Source organism: Oryx dammah, unplaced genomic scaffold, assembly GCF_014754425.2.
Source record: "Oryx dammah isolate SB20612 unplaced genomic scaffold, SCBI_Odam_1.1 HiC_scaffold_21, whole genome shotgun sequence".
In the NCBI taxonomy this organism is placed as follows: Eukaryota; Metazoa; Chordata; class Mammalia; order Artiodactyla; family Bovidae; genus Oryx; species Oryx dammah.
This window is the reverse complement of record NW_024070205.1, coordinates 13,871,789-13,892,108: the sequence shown is the minus strand read 5'-3', so window position 1 is coordinate 13,892,108 and position 20,320 is coordinate 13,871,789. Positions and strand designations below refer to the sequence as shown.

General features: G+C 37.0%; 1 protein-coding gene across 1 annotated transcript in view; it reads left to right on the top strand.

The window, feature by feature from the left end:
* Window positions 1-20,320, top strand: part of HMCN1 (hemicentin 1) — a 551,984-nt gene that overhangs the window by 348,341 nt on the left and 183,323 nt on the right. Inside the window, exons 37-42 of the mRNA XM_040263800.1 lie at window positions 4,416-4,517; window positions 5,354-5,530; window positions 6,060-6,211; window positions 7,324-7,447; window positions 11,955-12,130; window positions 14,857-14,953. Of these exons, the coding sequence (XP_040119734.1) occupies window positions 4,416-4,517; window positions 5,354-5,530; window positions 6,060-6,211; window positions 7,324-7,447; window positions 11,955-12,130; window positions 14,857-14,953 (828 nt within the window). The remainder of the gene's footprint in view (window positions 1-4,415; window positions 4,518-5,353; window positions 5,531-6,059; window positions 6,212-7,323; window positions 7,448-11,954; window positions 12,131-14,856; window positions 14,954-20,320) is intronic.

Here is a 20,320-nt window from a genome sequence, read left to right as displayed (position 1 = left end):
AGGAGTGGAAATTTCCAGAGAAAGGCCAGACAGCCCAAATAGTGAGTTTTCTAGGAATGGGGCTTTTAGGAAGCTCTTCAGTTCAGTTCAGTCGCTCAGTCATGTCCAACTCTTCATGACCCCATGGACTGCAGCACACCAGGCCTCCCTGTCCATCACCAACTCCTGGAGTTCACTCAGACTCATGTCCATCGAGTCAGTGATGGCATCCAGCCATCTCATCCTCTATCATCCCCTTCTCCTCCTGCCCCCAATCCCTCCCAGCATCAGAGTCTTTTCCAATGAGTCAACTCTTCTCATGAGGTGGCCCTCCAATATTTACTGTGCTTTTTTTCACTGTGGCTGCAGAGCTGTTTGTTTTCAAGATTACTGCTGAGGTAAGGAAAGAGTGATGGGAAGAGAGTGAGATAAATGTTGTAAAACTCACTCTTCTTAATTGGATTTAGTTCTTTTTCTTGAATAAACACTTCTTGAATTATTGTAAGCATTTGGTTAATTCCCCCAGTAGTAAGAAAGTTGGTTTTGATAATCTTCCAATGTTCTTTTTTTTTTTTTTAATGGTGGAGTGGATTTTGCGAGTCCTTATTCTGCCATTCTTGCTGACATCTAATCTTTTCTCTTTAAGTTCTCTAGTGGAATGAAAAATAGCCAATCTGCTTCATGGCTGTTATATTTTTTATTCCCACCATATTGTTTTATTGCAGCAGTTACATAGCCTGTCAAAGCTGTCAATGGAGCCTGTCCAGCAGGCTTCAAGTTAATATTTAAATAACTATTTTGGAGCAGTGTGCCATGGACTAATTATTTTTCCTTTCCATTTGTAAAAGTCAGATAGTCATATTTAAAGGTCTTTTTTTTTTTTTTGGCTTAAATGCCATATCATAAGTCAGAATTCAGCAGAAAACAGAAACAATCTAAGCATTTCAAACAGGAAGATTTAATACATTGATTAGATAAATACAAATGAACTACAGGTTTGAGGGCCAAATGGCCTCTAAACTTTGTCTTCGGGAACAACTTCCCAGAAAATAGAAATCTGATCTATAAGGTCATCTATTTTTGAGGACAGGCTTTATTTTAAACTTGTCAAAACCCAGCTTTGTTTGTTATTCCTTTTGCTTGTTTGTTTGCTTTGGTATAGTTTTCTACTACTGTTATTTCTTTATTCCTGATTTCTTTGGGTTTATTTTATTGGCCTTTTTCTAGAATCTGAGTTGAATGCTTAGAACATTTATTTTTAGCATTTCTTCATTTTTAATATATTACTTAGAACTTTAAGATTGCCTTTGTGTAATGTACTGCTTATTGATGGCCCACAGATTTCAGTTTTAATCAGTCTCATTCTAATTAATTTTTTCTACCCATATACATTTGTCTTGATTTCCTCTTTAATAAGCTTTTTCCCCATGTAGAGAACTTTGTAATTTTACTACTGAGTTCTGTGATTTTCTTACTATGATTTTTTAAATTGTGGTATAAATACCTTTTTGAGAGTTTTTGTGACCTAATATATAATCTGTTTTGAAAATATTCTGTTGCCATTTGAAAATAATATGTATTCTTTGTTAACAATAAATACACAAATAACATGTGTGTGTATAAACATATATTAGTTCAATTCAGTCACTCAGTCGTGTCCGACTCTTTGTGACCCTGTGAACCACAGCACGCCAGGCCTCCCGGTCCATCACCAACTCCCGGAGTCCACCCAAACCCATGTCCATTGAGTCAGTAATGCCATCCAACCATCTCATCCTCTGTCGTCCCCTTCTCCTCCTGCCCTCAATCTTTCCCAGCATCAGGGTCTTTTCCAATGAGTCAGCTCTTCGCATCAAGTGGCCAAAGTATTGGAATTTCAGCTTCAACATCAGTCCTTCCAATGAACACCCAGGACTGATCTCCTTTAGGATGGACTGGTTGGATCTCCTTGCAGTCCAAGGGACTCTCAAGAATCTTCTCCAACACCACAGTTCAAAAGCATCAATTCTTCGGCACTCAGCTTTCTTTATAGTCCAACTCTCACATCCATACATGACCACTGGAAAAACTGTAGCCTTGACTAGACAGACCTTTGTTGGCAAAGTAATGTCTCTGCTTTTTAATATGCTGTCTAGGTTGGAAATAACTTTCCTTCCAAGGAGTAAGCGTCTTTTAATTTCATGGCTGCAGTCACCATCTGCAGTGATTTTGGAGCTCAGAAAAATAAAGTCAGACACTGTTTCCACTGTTTCCTCATCTATTTGCCATAAAGTGATGGGACTAGATGCTATGATCTTAGTTTTCTGAATGTTGAGCTTTAAAAATATATATGTTTGGGTAATTTTAGCTTTCAAATTCTCTAGAACTTTATTTTGTGTTTCACTATGTAGTTAATTTCTAAGAAATACTGAAATATACTACTTTTAGATTTTTCAAATTTTCTCTCCTTTTTTATTTATAATTTTGCTTTTTTATTCAATGCATAAAGCATTATCATTATAGTGGATTCTTTCTGAGTTACAACAGTTCAGTCAGTAGAAAGCATTATTTTTGCCTTGTATACCAGTTTTTCAGAAATTGATATCTCCCTTATTTTTCTGGTATATCTCTGTCTAGCACTTTACTGTCAACATTTTTACAGTTGTTTTGCTTGTGCTTTTTAATTAAAAAAAAAAAGTTAACCCTCAGATAGTCTTAACTCTTTCTGTATTGACCAAAAAAATTAACTCATTCACATTTATGTTCTTGATTTACATATTTGATTTTATTTCTACCATCTTATTTAGTTCTAATCATTTTTCTTTTTTCTTTTTTCTTTTTTTTTAATATTATTTTTTTTTAAATTTATTTATTTATTTTTAATTTTTACTTTACAATTCTGTATTGGTTTTGGCATAGATTGACATGAATCCACCACAGGTGTACATGCGTTCCCAAACATGAACCCCCCTCCCACCCCCTCCTTTCCCCTTTCTGTTTTTGCTAGGTTAATGGATCAATTATTTAATTGGATATGGGGTGGAGGTGAGGGGCTCTGGTGCATTGGATAAGTTAAATTTATCAAATCTTTAAAATGTTTTTTATATAAACCCCAAAGTTAACATGTACCTAGCATCTTTTCCAAATAAGAGAAAACCTCTAGTTTACTTGCAATTTTGTTTTTCCTCACATCCCTCCTGCATTCCTTAAGATAGGAGATGTAGGGCTTTGCTATTCCAAGTTGTCTTTACTTTTACCCTATGCCTCTTAAACTTTTTGAATTCCTACTTTATAAATACATGGTCTAGTCACTAAGTCATGTCCAACTCTTGCAACCCCATGGACTGTAGCCTGCCAGGCTCCTCTGTCCATGGGATTTCTCAGGCAAGAATACTGAAGTAGGTTGCCATTTCTTTAGGGGATCATCCCAACCCAGGGATCGAACCGATTTCTCTTGCATTGCAGATGGTCTCCTGCACTGCAGGCAGATTTTTTACCTCTGAGCCACCAGGGATGCCTAACATTAAAACTAAAGCAGCATTATATGTGATTATTTAAAGTTTAAAATGTAGTTTTCTGTTTTATTTTACTAACTGTTGTAACTTTTCTATCAAAAAAGATTCTAATAAACAAAGTGATTCTAATTTCTCTGAAATGATTTAAGATAGTACTGTTCTCAAGTAAAGTCAGGCTTCCCTGGTGGCTCAGAGAGTAAAGAATCTGCCTGAAACACGTGAGACTTGGGTTCGATCCCTGGGTTGGGAAGATCCTCTGGAGAAGGGCATGGCAACCCACTCCAGTATTCTTTCCTGGAGAATCCCCTTGGACCAAGGAGCCTGGTGGGGTACAGACCATGGGGTTGCAAACAGTTGGACACGACTGAGCGACTAAGCACAAGGTAAAGTCAGATATTTTGAGAAATACTGATGTTCTTCACTGGAAGAGTTCAAATACATTAGATTACTTCTTGGTAAAGGCAGTTCATCATCAGACTAATCAGATTAATTGAAATTAAAAATACTCCCTTAACTTTCTTTTACTACTCTGCTAATGTATGTATCCAAGGCTTTTCCATTATGGGCATAGATTAATAGATGATCCAGAAAACCTTTTAAGTTCTTTTACATCCTGTTTTCAATGCTACTTAATAGTATCCCTCTGCCCATGGGGATTCTCCAGGCAAGAATACTGGAGTGGGTTGCCATGCCCTCCTCCAGGGGATCTTCCCAATGCAGGGATTGAACCCAGGTCTCTGGCTTGCAGTCAGATTCTTTACCATCTGAGCCACCAGGGAAGCCGCACTTAATAGTGTGCCTTAGATTTATTCCAAATATATCATTGTATATAAGTGAAAGAAAGAAAGGAAAAAAGAAAGAAATGACAAGTCCCAGTGAGGAAACTATTTCAGTTTAATACCCTATTTCTGTGTGCTAGCTACCTCTTTGGGCTTCTTGCAGAACCACCCAGCCTGGAGGATGCAGGGAAGATGCTGAATGAGACCGTGGTGGTGAACAGCCCCGTACAGCTGGAGTGTAAGGCAGCTGGAACTCCCTCGCCTGGTATGCTTGTTTTCGGACTCTGTAACTTACCAACGTTTTAAGATTTCTGTGAATTGCTAAATCTGTTTATAAGGATACTATAGTAATTGCTAATGAAGAAAATATTATAGAATACATTTCAAATGTACAACACTGATTAGGATATCATTTGGTGGATGATATTTTTGAATTTTCATTGCTTTTAGCTCCATGAAATAATTTACCCATTTAAATAATGTACAGATATGTGAATAATTGCCTTACTGTCCTTACTGTGGCAACAAAACCCACAATGTCATTTTATATACATTTATGCTGAAAATATACTTTTAATCTAGTCTAAGTTGATCATGAACCATTCATTTGATGAGACTGTTATTGTATCGCTTCTCATCACTGGTAAGTTATTCATATGAATCGATAATAATATAAAATTTTTGAGGCTAATAGTGTGTTTGGTTTTGATTAGAAGTGTAAACAAAATTTTTGTAGATGAGAGGCATATATTGTACACGAGAAGAAATATAATTGATTAAAAGTTTGCTCTCAGGCAAATATTGATACATTAGAGAAAATGTAAAGAATATCATTTTTTTTACAAATTCACTTCAAGACACTTATATTGGCCTGACTATTCATATTTTTTTAAGGTTTACCTCTTTCCTCCTAAAAATCAACCTTAAATATTTAAACAGATTAAACTAGAGTGATAAGCGTAAGAATAAAGCAGTTGTTACTATTGTAGTTAACCTCTAATTCAGTGTGTATATTGAGTTTTTAAAATTATTTTTTATTGAAGGATAATTTTTTTAAAGAAACATTTAAATAGATGGGCTTCTCTTCTCTTCTCCTTGCAGCTATTACATGGTACAAAGATAATCGTCCACTATCAGATTCCAGTAGTGTGACTTTCTTGAACAGAGGACAGATCATCGATATCGAAAGTGCCCAGATCACAGATGCTGGCATATATAAATGTGTGGCCATCAACTCAGCTGGAGCAACCGAGTTATTTTACAGTCTGCAGGTCCATGGTTAGTGCCCCTACTAGATTGATCCCGGGTAAAGAAGCATTCAAAATGATCAAGTGCATCTATAAAACTCTAGTGTTGATATTTAACAGAATGTGTTATTGTCATCTTTATTTAAGGAGGCAGTGTTCTAAAACTGATAAGTGTTAACCTTTTTGATTCCTATTAAATGCTCTGTTTTCACATGCTGTTGAACTTGTTTGCTTTAGATGAATTGTTCAGAATAGTCATCAACCATCTTATCAGTTACTGACAGTAGCCCTGTTTGTCAATATTGTCTATCAGAATCATAGGTTCAAGAAATGTTTTCAAGTTGTTTCCTCTAATAGTGCTTTTAAGAGGAGTTCATAGTTAACATACTAGAGTGGATACAGTGGAGGGAAACAGGCATACACACACAAACCTGGAAGTCAAGAAATAAAAATGGAAAACACGTTACTATGGACAGAGCACATAGTTGTTATTATTCTGAGATGAAATATTCTGTGATGTTAGCATGCCTTATTTTTGTTTACCTTTTGTTCCTTTTCAGTGCCCCCATCAATTTTTGGCAGCAATGACATGGTGGCAGTGGTGGTTAATAACCTGGTGAGGTTAGAGTGTGAAGCCAGAGGCATCCCGGCCCCAAGTCTGACCTGGCTGAAAGATGGGAGCCCTGTCACTAGTTTCGTTAATGGGATACAGGTACTCCATGTCGTTTCTTAAGGCAAATCTACCATCTCACTATTCAGTCCACAAAGTCTGAACCATAAAAGGAACTTGCAGAACAAGGATTCACAAATGTTATCCAGAAATGTACATAGATACATCTATAAATATGGACACACAACTGGGATTTCTAGACAGTTCATTAAAAGCTCAGTATGTCTAAGAGTTCCCTTGTCTCATATATAGTTCTATATTTTGACTGTTGTTTTAGGTACATCGGCTTCCCTATTCCCACTGTCTGGTATCACCATAAGAGATACCCTATACAAAGAAATGTTCATCAATGACAGAAGCAAGAATTTCCTGGTAGAAGTTATTTAAATTTCTGAAAATAATAATGAGTCAGAGAACCATCTAGAGTGTAGTCACTTCTACTAAAACATCATATCAAGAAAAATGGAAAAAGACAACATCATGAGAAATGAAATTTGAGTCTGAGAACAAAGTTTAAGTACTTTGCACTGACTCAAAATTTGAGATACAAAAAGACATATATCCCATTTAAAGTGTACTTTAATCTTGTTTTGCCTTGAAGAAGGCTTAGTTATTCCACCCTTCTGTTTCTGGAGCTTTTCTTGAAAATCCTTTGGTTGCAGAATTTCGGATCATAGACTATCCAGAGTCAATGTCAGTATTTTTGAGGTACAGCTATGTCAATGGAATAAAAGGGCTATGAGTGTGACTAATTAATTTGACTGCTATTACAGTGTTAATTTTAACTTCTTAATTGTCTCTCAAGGAAAAATTAGGAGGAGGATTAACTCCTCTTATTCCCACTTCTCATCTTTCTCCCCTGGTGGCTTTCTCTCTTTCTGTAGTGAGCATAGATAAAGTTGAATTTTCACTTGATCATGTTTGTGGAGAGCTGTTTTCAGTGATTATTGCCAGCTTTGGTTCCATTTTCTGTCCTCCTCCATGGAGAAAATGAGGAGATTGAATGATGCTTGCTCTCTTTAAAATATCCAGGTAGAAATCCTTCTAGAGGCAAATGTTTGATTGATGAAACTCAGAAAATAATTGAAAAAGTATGTTTATGCCTACCCTTCTCAGGAGCCATGTTGGCTATTTAGTGTTCTGTTCTTTGATAGGTTCTGTCTGGGGGCCGCATCCTAGCATTGACCAGTGCACAGATCAGTGATACCGGGCGATACACCTGTGTGGCAATAAATGCTGCCGGGGAGAAACAAAGGGACATTGACCTCAGAGTATATGGTAAGACATTTTAATAATTATTTCTGCTCTGAAATAGCTGTGTTTAAGTCCTGAGATCATTGACATAGTTGAGCGTTTTTGACAACGGAGAGTTATGAACAATGGAAATGAAGTTATAAGGTTAACAGAATCAGTTTCACCCTTTCTGCCTCATATTTGACTTTGACTGATTTTCCCTTTTTGAACTTCTGAGAATGAAAATGCATACAAAGATATGATCTTCTCACTAAAGCAAGTTCCTCTTCAAGTAGCTCTCTTGATCAATTCTATTTGAAACCCAGACTTTCTTACCTTTTAATTATATATACAATCAGCATATTTTATAGTTAATACTATGTCTATGAATTAAAGGATTATTTGGGAAGCAAAAGTTGAATATAAATTAGGCAAAATTCAAGTTTTTTTCCTACCTGTGATGCAGCTGTAATATACAAAAGGAAAGGTCTGATTCTGTCACACCCAAAAGCCCCCAAGATGAAACTGCGGTCTCATTGGCCTCCATTCATAGATTACACTTGTCATTTCACATTTTTGCATTTAGGACTTTTTCAGGTTTGTTTTTTTCTTTTTAGTGTCTCATTTGCATTATATTTTTGCTTCCTGGAATAATGGATTTGTTTCTGCTGTGTCCCTCAAAGAGTATCTGTTTAATGCAGGCCTTTTCTTCTAGATCCTACCTCAGTTCTAAAGAATTCATTCCTTTTAAAATATATATTTAAAAATGTATTATTTTTTTAACCTCCAGGCCATGTGAATTGATGTGCCTTTTTGAATTCGCCAAAACCAAATATAGTCATCACAAATAACTTTGACTTTGACCTAATAAGTCTTAGTATTTTAATTAAAAGGCTCCTCGTGACAACATAGATACCATACATATCTAATTAAGCTAAAAAACCCCAGTTGGCATCAGTAAACTATCCGTAACTTGTATGCATCCTCCATTTTTTTTGCTTCTGCAGTTGACATGTGTGGGTATTCAGCCTCCAGGTTTGTTGGTGCTCTTTGTCTGAGATAACAGAGATTCTAAAATGCCCAATCGCAAGAAACTCCTTCCCTTAATGGATCACTTTTATGCTTTATGAAGAATTGGAATGTTTCCAGTCTCAACTGTTTTTAGAGGATGATTTATCAGTTTAAGTTTGTGACATAATAGCTCCTTCAGTCATGAGCAAGCCAAGCCCAGGATTGCCATTGAAAATCTGGCCTTGACTTTTTCCATTTCTGCATTGATTAATGTCAAAAGTGGACTTGAGAGGTGATAGAGATTTGATATTTTCCAGGAGTTATGAAGATGTGCATGACTATTCTTTAAGATTTTGTTAAGATACTCTCATACAAGTCTTTTAGTCCAGAAACCAGACTTCCCTCTGTAGTAAAAGTCAAGAGGCTAGCTGACATGAATGTGTTTGAAAATGTGTGTGTGTTTAGTAGCTTGCTATGCTTATATATTTCAAATGTTAATGAAGTGTGAAATTAAAACATTTTAATTTGAAATTAGCCTCCAATCTATCCTCTACTATTTATATTATGGCCCTGCATTAGATTCCTAAATTTATGGTATTAACTTTGGCAATCTCAGGTTGGTTTGTTGCTCATGGCCAAAGATAAGTTCAGATTCACATTATAGAGTGTAGGGGTGTAAAAGGAGCACATACTGGATAAAATAGCTATCCCTACAGTTACAAGAATAGTAACTGTTTCTCCTTGGTATAAATTTGGAGGATGCTTTACTGTATTCTGAAGTGCTGAAACAAGAGAACTGAGTTTTTATTTTATTTTTTTTCTTTATTATTATTTTTTAATATAAATTTATTTAAATTGGAGGTTAATTACTTTATAGTATTGTATTGGTTTTGCCATATGTCAACATGAATCCGCCACAGCTATACACGTGTTCCCCATCCTGAAACCCCCTCCCTCCTCCCTCCCCGTACCATCCTTCTGGGTCGTCCCAGTGCACCCAGCCCCAAGCATCCAGTATGATGAGAATTGAGTTTTTAAATGATTTCAATTCCTGCGGTACCTTTTCTTTAACCTGAATTTCAGAGAGCTTTCTTAGCAATCACACATTGCCCAGCATCTCCACAAGCATAACCCCATGGCAGTTCTGACTTGATTACTTATGTGTCACAGGTATAATGCACAGGATGAGAAACAGGCCCAATATACCCGTTCCTAAGCAATATGACTGCAAAGCAGAATAGAGATATCATCTAAGAAACCCAGGAATCTAAAGGGTGGAAGCTTTTCTCTTCTCAGACTAAACAAAAAGTTGGAAATGAAAGACAGGGCAGAAAAAAATAGATGGGCTTTGGTAATATGTATCCTCAACTATAATTAGATTTGCTTTAATTTATGTTAAGGAACAAATACTCTTTTGTTTTTATATTTTTCCTCTCAATGTTAAAAACTTGATTTCCTTTGGAGCTTGACTCACTCACTCAGCTGTGAGAAAAGTAATTAAAGGAAAACTATTTGGAAATTAACATTCCGCTCTCTTGAATTATTTTTGACATTTACGTCTACAAGCAGTCCTAAAGAATCCATGCTTTTTTATAAAGTCTACAAGTAATCTAAGATAAACATGTTTTACATAGTCATGGAGCTTCTCTTGTGGCTCAGCTGGTAAAGAATCCATCTGCAATGCCGGAGATCTGTGTTCAATCCCTGAGTCGGGAAGATCCCCTGGGGAAAGAAAAGGCTACCCACTACAGTATTCTGGCCTAGAGAATTCCATGGACCGTATGGACTCCAGTATTCTGGCCTGGAGAATTGTATGGGGTTGCAAAGAGTCAGACACGACTGAGCGACTTTCACTCACATAGTCATGGTACATTTTTATCCAGAGACCAGACTTTTCCTGAAATTATTTCCAAGCTATGAAATATGCTCTTCTATTTAGGACTCTTTATGCAAAGTCTGGTGAAGATATATATTTTTTCATAATAGAAGATGGCACTCGTGCTCATTTTGCTGAGATTATAGAAGTTTTCATCTCAGACTAGTTGCGTATCTTTTTCTGTTGTCTCACATGTTAAAAATAATCCCACTCTTTTCTGTCACCATAGATAAATTTAAGCTGATGGAGAGCCAGTATCTGTGTGTGCTATTAAATTTAGCAGAATGGACATCACAGATCTCTGCCCAAATGCTCCACTGGTCTGTTCCAACCATCGTGCATGAAATTTCTTTTGTTAGCATCAATTCCTTTGGGTTTAGCACAAGTCCTGCATCCAGAAAAAGCATAAGAAAGTACCCTGTAGTTTGTATGCCTTTTCCTGTGTAGCAGAGAAATCTCTTGGTTACAAAAAAACATGTTACTAGCTAAAATCCACAGAAAAAACATGTTACTAGCTAAAGTCCATTGTCATTTTGCCACACGCAATCGTGTCAAGTCAGAAGCAATGGCTAATGGGCTGTTAAAATGTTCTTTACTACAAGCACCTTATTCCTCCCAATGCATTTGGAAAAATCCTTTAGGATTCATTTCAGTGAAACTTTGCCTTTCTTGTAAAAACAAAAACAAAAAACTACAAATATGGCATGTTTCTTACAATCCTTAGTAGTTATAGAGTTTAGTGAGAAATGGTCGGGCAAATTCCCCTTTGTGCTTTTTTGGAGTCGCCCTTTAATAACAGACCTGATTTCAGTATTAGTTCATGTTTATGAATTATTATAAATACAGGCCTGAAAGAGGCCTTGAGAGCTTATGAAGCCCACCCTCTCATTCTTGGCAGGGCTGTACCTAGACCATCTAAGACAAATGATTGTTTACTCTATTTTTTAATATACCCAAGGGAAGGCGATTCCTTAAACTCCTCCAAGAACATATTTCAGCATCTGACAAGCCTTATAGCCAGGGAATTCTCATTTTAATCTCATTAAAATTTCAACTCATTTCTTCTTTTTATGTAGCTGTGTGTTGTGCAGCTGGTCACTGATTTAGTTATCCCACATGGCCTTTATTCCATAGAATCATGTTATTTCACATAAGGTCTTGTCTGTCACCCATCTTATATTTTGCATGCTGAGAGGTGGGACAGGATGATCCCTTTCAACTCGATTTTTATTTTGCCTCTATGTGTATGAAATTTATTTTATTTTGCAAAAAAATATATAAATAAGCATCAAAAATATATTTGCTTTTAATTCATTGTTATTTCCAAAATATTTCATGAGTGATTTAATACTTTGAAAATCTTAAGGGGTGACTTCGAGTTCAAGAAGTTTCTTAAATGGGCACTTGGTGAGAACTTCCAGTTCTAAAGCTTTTTTGCACGAAAAGTTAGTGAAAAACTATTTTTGTTCAACAGGAACACTTTAATCAGTGATTTATGAACACTTGATTCTGAGCCAAGTGATGCAAAGAGGGTATGCTAGAATTACTGTGATCCTACATCTTAAAAGGACTAATAAAGTTATTCAGTATATGTCCTGATGATTAATAAAGATAAGCAGTGTGCTGGCCTCTTTTATCCTGAGGGAAAACCCATCTTTCACTTAGTTGCACCAAATATTATGGGAGAAGAACAGAACGTCTCTGTCCTCATTAGCCAAGCTGTGGAGTTACTATGTCGAAGTGATGCTATTCCTCCACCAACTCTGACCTGGTTAAAAGATGGCCGCCCCTTGCTGAAGAAACCAGGTCTCAGTGTTACTGAAAATGGGAGTGTGCTAAAGGTAAGGCTACAGACTCATTTACTTCTTATTTCTAAGATCATCGCTTTAGTATTACCCCTATCAAAATAGTACACTGTTAAACTTTACAAGTATCCTACTAAATTTATCCTCTAAAATTCTAGGAACCCTTTTGAGGTTTGTGATAGTTTCTCTAATTTATGACTAGTAAGATTTAAATATTTAAATGTCAATTCATATTTGAAGGCAGAAGCCATTCAAAAAATGCTTCTAGCAAAATATGATAGAAACATTCTAAGGAATCCATCATTTCAGTCATCCAACCAATCAGCAAATACCCATTCTAGGTGCTCTGCACAGGGATGCAATAAAGAATGACACATTTATGCAAAATTTTCCAATTCTATATAAATATGTATATCCTATATATATACATATAAAATTATTTCCAATTTTATATAATATATGAAAATCTAGCAGCTTCATTGAAAAATGCAGCTAAGTGTTATAAGGCTCTACGTTACTTACCCAGTGGATGATACAGACAGTACATTTGGGAAAGATAGCAAAAAGTAAGGTTATGGTTGCCTAGAATGGTCTTGGATGGCTATTTGGCTTTTTATGGGGAGATGGGACAAAAGACCTGATTATGAACAGCAAGTAAACTCATGATACTGAAACAATTTAACAAAGAAAATTTTGGAAATAATGTTGACAGGGCTGATTTGAGTGAAATAAGAACTAACATGGAAGGTCAGCCTAAGGAATTAGGATTCAGGAAGCTAACAGGCCACTGGAATGTTTATAGAATCCTCATAATAACCCTATGTAGAATTGAGAGAATGGTTAAGTAATCTGCCCACAGTTACTAAGTGGCAGAAATGGGATTTGAATATAGAAGTATAACTTCAGAATCCATGCTGCTAACCACTACACCACATGGTTTCTTGATAAAAGAAAGTTTTCACTGTCAAACAGAGTCTTGAGAAGTGAATGAATATTGTTAGCATGAAGGGAAGCTAAGAAACTTCCACAAGTAGAAGTATGAGAGAGAGAGTGGGAGGGAGTGTGAATGTGTGTATCAGAGGCAAGAGAATGGAGTCTTTCAAAATTACAGTCCTGTAATGATGGAGTCCAGAGAAGGCAATGGCACCCCACTCCAGTACTCTTGCTTGGAAAATCCCATGGACAGAGGAGCCTGGTAGGCTGCAGTCCATGGGGTCGCTACTAGTTGGACACGACTGAGCGATTTCACTCTCACGTTTCACTTTCATGCATTGGAGAAGGAAATGGCAACCCACTCCAGTGTTCTTGCCTGCAGAATCCCAGGGACGGGGGAGCCTGGTGGGCCGCCCTCTATGGGATCACACAGAGTCAGACACGACTGAAGCGACTTAGCAGCAGCAGCAGCAGCAATGATGGAATCACTGATGGAGGAAGTAAGATAGGTCAGTTGAGTTATAGAGGGAAAATAAAGGCAAAAAGTGCTGCATTTTCTCAGAAGCAGAGCCTAGAATTCTAGAAAGCAGCTAGAATTCTCAAACCTCAGCACTGACTGAATGAGGGAGGGAGATGATTATATTAACATAAGTCCCAGCACTGCTCAGGGAGAGCTGTACTTGATTAGAACTGTCAGCAATTTCAGTGAGTGGAGGAGTTCATTTCTTCAGAGCACAGATCCCAGTGGAGTTGGGAAGCCAGGAGAGAGGGAATGAAGAAATCCTGGGATCCACTGAATCTCTACCAACAAGGCCACCCAGGCACCCTGGAATGTATGGGTCCAGAGGAAGGGATGTAGGGAGAAGACTTCTTGGAAATGAGAACTAGTGAAGACTAAATACTTTCAGTGATAACTGCAACTCCAATGATTCACCCTCTTTTGAATATTCTAGCAATTGATTTCAAAGTTAGCTGTCAATTACATATTATTTGTTATATCTCTTATAGTATCTTATATTATTTACACCTTGTTTATCATTAAACTCTTTTTTATATTCACATGCTTTATATTATCAGCTAGATTGCAAACTCAAAGCAGAAACCATATATTACACTATATTTCTTAGTATCTTCTATCTGTAGAACCTAGTACAAGATTCTCAATAACTGCTGAAAGGTCTATGAATAAATGATGGATAAGTATTCATGTATGTTGCAGATAAATATATGGAAGATATTTACTGATATTCAATTATCTACCAAGCACCAAACTCGGTACTGGGAGATTAAGACTAATTGAGTATAATGGCTGACCTGAAGGAGCTTTTAAACGTGATATAGAAGAAAGCAGTAAACTAAGAGTAAGGGTGTTATTTTACTGACGAGTGTCCTGGACATAAAAAAATTGTATATTTAAAGCCATAAATAACTCATTCAGAGGTTAATTGTGGGGGCTTTTTTGGTGCTATTTTATCTTAATCATATTTAAAAGACCTTTCTAGACCTTCAACCACTAAAGTTAACAAGATTAAAACAAGGTATGACGTAAGTGATAATTGTTGAATCTTGATAAGTATTGAATGTGGGTAATGGGCATATAGCCATCAATTTTATTGGGTTGGCCAAAAAGTTCATTTGAGTTTTTCATAACATCTTAAGTAAAAAATAAACCAAACTTTTTGGCTAACCCAATACTATTTTCTCAACTTTTTATATGTTTGAAAACCTTCAGAACAAATGAAAAATCAGAGATCACAAGCAATGTTAATATAAAACCCAATTAATTACAAAATATAAACTGTGGTTTCAAAGCATGATTTTGGTTTTAGATTGAAGGTGCTCAGGTTCAAGATAGTGGTCGCTACACTTGTGAAGCCACAAATGTTGCAGGGAAAACTGAGAAGAACTATAATGTCAACATTTGGGGTAAGTGAGATCAACCCTTAAATGATTCAGCTTGTGGTTTGACCTTTCGTTGTTTGTATCAGTTCTTAAACTGACAACCACATAAATAATACATAGATGATATTAATTAATATGTTTAAATGATGCTGAGCTGTCCTGAATATCAGCTTACATACTTAATTCAAGGGCAACTAAGTAGATTTCCTGAGCCTAAATATGTAGATCACTGTAACTTTGATGTTCTCCTCTCCTGACTGACTAACATGCCCTCTAGCTTCTAGAGCCAGGATTTGCTAATGATTGAGCATTCTTCATGAGCAGAGCGCATGTTGGTTAATTGAAAATGTCAGAAGGTCAAATTATGTATGTTAATTTAGCCTGTGAGAAAGACAAAGAGCAGGTGCAGTTGGGGTGGGAGATGAGGTTACTCTGCTGACAAATGTGAAATGCTATACTCACTTGAAGTTTTAATAAGTTACTAAGATAATTTGTTTGTTACTAAGATAGTTTTTAGGAATAATTGCAACTTTTATGTTAGCTGTGGTTGTCTGCCAGTTGTTAAAAACTGTTCCTGTTTCCCAAATAATCAACTTTTAAGTACTTGTTTACATTCATTTATAACATATTAAGCACTATTAACTTTGATTATATTTGTTAAAACATTTTAATTGTTGAGGTAGTGACATGAAATATAACTTTGATTATAAAAGTTAATTAAAAACCACATTTTCAAGTAAAAATAAGTAGAGGAAGTAATCTGATTCCAATGGAGAATAACTATTGTTTAAAAGTATGCATTTACTTAGAGAATAGTTTGTTAATTACAAATCGTCATTATCATTTTAAAAATCTTGAAAATTATGAGAAGTGTAATCATTTATCCTATAAAGAAATTCATTTACTTTTAAATACTAAAATTTATTGTGTACTAAATTTATACTTATTACATATTAGTTACATATTGGGCTTCCTAGGTGGCTCAGTGGTAAATAATCCGCCTGCCAAACAGGAGATGCGGGATCAATCCCAGTGTCAGGAAGATCCTCTGGAGGGGAAATGGCAGCCCATTCCAGTATTCTCGACTGGGAAATTCCATGGACAGAGGAGCCCGGCAGACTATAATCCATGGGGTTGCTAAAGAGTCGGACACAACTTAGTGACTAAACAACAAGTTACATATCATTAACTTCTCTTCCTACTTCCTTCCATCCTTTTTCTCCCTCTATGTTTCCTTTACTTCCCTTCTCTTATTTCTCTCAAGTGGGAAAAATATTCATATTCGTCCCAACATGGATAAGACACTGCTAAGTGTTATCAAGTAAAGGTTGAAAAAAGAAGTGAAAAGGAAAACTTTGGAGTGATGATCAATTAGAAAGTGAGGTGAAGAATTCACTTTTTAAAAATTGTACAACAAAATATAATTTTATTTTTAGTTCTTTATATTTCTAAAGTTTACTTTATTGAAATACAGTTGATTTATCAGTCAGTTCAGTTCAGTCACTCAGTCATGTCCGATTCTTGGTGACCCCATGGACTGCAGCACGCCAGGCCTCCCTGTCCATCACCAACTCCTGGAGTTTACTCAAACTCATGTCCATTGAGTCGGTGCTGCCATCCAATCATCTCATCCTCTGTCGTCCTCTTCTCCCCCTGCCTTCAGTCTTTCCTAGCATCAGGTTCTTTTCCAATGAGTCACTTCTTCGCATAAGGTGGCCAAAGTATTGGAGCTTCAGCATCAGTCCTTCCCATGAATAGTCAGGACTGATTTCCTTTAGGATAGACTGGTTGGATCTCCTTTCAGTCCAAGGGACTCTCAAGAGTGTTCTCTAATGCCACAGTTCAAAAGCATCAATCCTTCAGTGCTCAGCTTTCTTTATGGTCCAGCTCTCACATCCATACCTGACTACTGGAAAAACCATAGCTTTGATTAGACAGACGTTTGCTGGCAAAGTAACGTCTCTGCTTTTTAATATGCTGTCTAGGTTGGTCATAGCTTTTCTTCCAAGGAGCAAGCATCTTTTAATTTCATGGCTGATTGCTTAGAGAGTAAAAAGAATATGTATAGAAGAGTACTGTGCAGAATGACTCTCACATACCATGTAAGAAAGAAGACAGAAAAAGAAATCCCAAATGGGAAACAGTTGGAACATTTGTCAAAGAGGTAGGAATAAAACTGGGTAAAACTTCTAAAACCCAGGACAGTGGTGTTCCCAGAAGAAGAATGCAAACAAGAAATAGGTTGGACATATATATATGAATGGGTGAATGAATGCATAATGGCACACATTTGCAGAGAAGTCCAATGAGACGTAAACTACAAAGTGTACTTACGAGATGAGTAGACCTGTGCCTCTTAAAGAGGAAAGCAATAGATGTAAGAAGGAATGATAAAGGGAAGTTGAGACTTTAAGACTGGATTCACTCAAAAATTATTTATGGTGTGCCTCTGTGTTCTAGGCACTATGCCATGTGTAAGCATAGGTAGGTTCATAAGAAAGACAGTGATACTGGTCACACAGAACTTAGGGTCTGCTGGTGTAGAAACACCTTTCAAAAGATGGTTAAAATTGTCTCCTAAGAGTTATCGCAGGAGATTTTGTGGGAAGACAGAGCAGGAGGCTGGTGACATCTAACTGAGGTTTTAAGGATGAGTAGGCGTTAGCTCTCTGAAGATGGAAGCATAAAGACCTGGAGAACATTGTCTGTATTTAACGAATGAAACAGTCTTCACTGTGGAGCCTAGCGTGGCTCAGAGGAGAATACTACTACCACTGCTAAGTCGCTTCAGTTGTGTCTGACTCTGTGCGACCCCAGAGACGGCAGCCCACCAGGCTCCCCCGTCCCTGGGATTCTCCAGGCAAGAACACTGGAGTGGGTTGCCATTGCCTTCTCCAGTTTTCATTTAAAATTGGAGGAAGTTACAGTTCTCAGAGGAGAATAAGAAGATATAATATTAGGTAGGAAAGATTAAAAAGGGCCTATAGAAGAGGACCTCTAAAATCAATTTTAAAAGTATGGATTTGATTCTAAAGGTGATACAACACCACTAATGGGATTCAAAGGAGGACGGGGCATTCAGATTTGTATTTTAGGAAGAAAGCCAGGAAACTAGTTTTTTAGTATTAAAGTAATTATTTAAGTTTTTAAGAAACTGAATTAATAGGATTGGTTGATTACATTGAGAGGTATGGAAACAGGAAAGGGTAAAAGATGGATGTTGGTTTGGGCTGATCAGCTGGGCTGTGTGGACAGCAACGTCCTCCCCTTGGAGAGGGAACAAAGGTTCAGTTTAGGACAAGCTGAGTTTGAGAATCCCTCTAAGGCACCCACATTGAGATATTAAGTAAACAGATATAAAGATGGTCAGCATCAGTGATTATTAGACAAATGCAGATTAAAACTATTAGTGAGATATCACCTCACACCAGTCAAAATGGCCATCATCAGAAAATCTACAAATAATAAATGCTGAAGAGGGTGTGGGGAAAAGGCAACCCTCCTACACTGTTGATGGGAATGTAAACTGGTGCAGCCACTATGGAAAACAGTACGGAGGTTCCTTAAAAAACTAAAAATAGAGCTCCCATCTAATCCAGGAATCCTCCATCTGGGCATATAACTGGAGAAAAATGTGGCTTGAAAGGATACATGCACACAAGTGTTCATAGCAGCACTATTTACAATAACCAAGACATGGAAGCAACTTAAATGTCCATTGACAGATGAATGGATAAAGGAGAAGTAGTACGTGTATACAATGGAGTGTTGCTCAGCCATTGAAAAGAATGAAATAATGCCATTTGCAGCAACATGGATGGACCTGGTGAACTTATTTACAAAACAGAAACAGACTTAGAGAATGAATTTATGGTTACCAGGGGGAAGTGGGGGTGCAAAGGGTAGATTCAGAGTTTGGGATTGACATGTACACACTACTGTATTTAAAATAGGTAACCAATAAGGATCTGCTGATAAATAAATTTTTAAAATCTAGTCAGATATAAAAGTCCAGATCTCAGATACTTTCTGCATTACAGATACATGTTTGCAAATATTTGTATTAATGTAAGTGATACTCACTCATGGGAATGAGGGGAGTTTGATTTGGAGGTCATGGATTTATAGTTGGTGGCAATCTGTGTAGCTGTCATTTTCTTCTGTAGACATTTCATGTGTGGTATAGGTTATGACAGAGTAAACTAGGATTTATCTCAAGAAATGGTATTGCCAAATAGGAAACGCAACAGTGTGGCACGGTTGCGAATACTGGCAGAAGACTAGATGAAATTATTGAACATAAAATCAAAGCTGGATAGTGAAGTCAGTAATAAAAGAGGAGATAGTAGATTGGGCGGCTTCTGAAAGGTTTAAAGACTTGACATTCAACTATGTCATTGAATTGAGAGTTGGGAATACTTAAGTGAAGGAGCTGTAAGGATAGGATGTGACCTATATTTATAAATTAATAGGAGAAATGTTCTAGATGGTGAAAAGTGTGTGGCTTTTGATAGAGAAAGGGATGAACAGATCAAGAATCTGAGTAGTCAGATGTTTAGACGTGGCAGTTGGGTTTATACAGAATGATGACAGGTCTTCAATGTGAAGAGAAGGGATGGAAACAAGTACCAAATTGTTCAGTGAAGGAAAAAGAATGACAGGTTCACAGAGAGTGAAGAGAAAGAGAAAGGGAAGTAAATGGATATGAGCCTCAAAGGAATAGAGAGTTTCGTGGAGGTGGTTTAGCAATGGCTGGAAGCTGCATTTGATGGTGAGGAGGATTCTCCCACTCTTCAACTCCCAGGAGCTTAGGAGAACAAGCATCTATCATGTGATAATACTGCAGCCAGAACAGTGTCCAAGGGGAGAATTTGGCCAGCAAATGCAGACTCAGCCTCTTAGAGAAAATTTGGGTAGTCGATTCACTTTGAAGGTTCCAAGAAGAGGCTGGAGGCCAGTGGGGAGACAGATGGTGTAACCTAGGATTGGTAACATATCTGTTTCTTAGATCAAATTCCTCACCTCTGTTTCTTATTGTTTAGTTGCTAAGCCATGTCTAACTCTTGCGACCCTATGGACTGTAGCCCACCAGCCTCCTCTGTCCATGGGATTTCCCAGGCAAGAATACTGTTGTGGGTTGCCATTTCCTTTTCCAGGGAGTCTTCTCCACCCAGAGATCAAACCCATGTCTCTTGCTTGGCAGGCAGATTCTTTACCACTGAGCCACCTGGGAAGCTTGGCCTCTGTTCTTTACTTTATGTTGTGTGCCTGATGCTTTTTGATTCTGTTCAGCATCTGAGATATCAAAGCTCATAGGTGCAATTGGCTGAGTTAAGTTTAAACTTAATAGATGTCTTCATTTTTCAAATGTAACATGTCTAAATATTCATA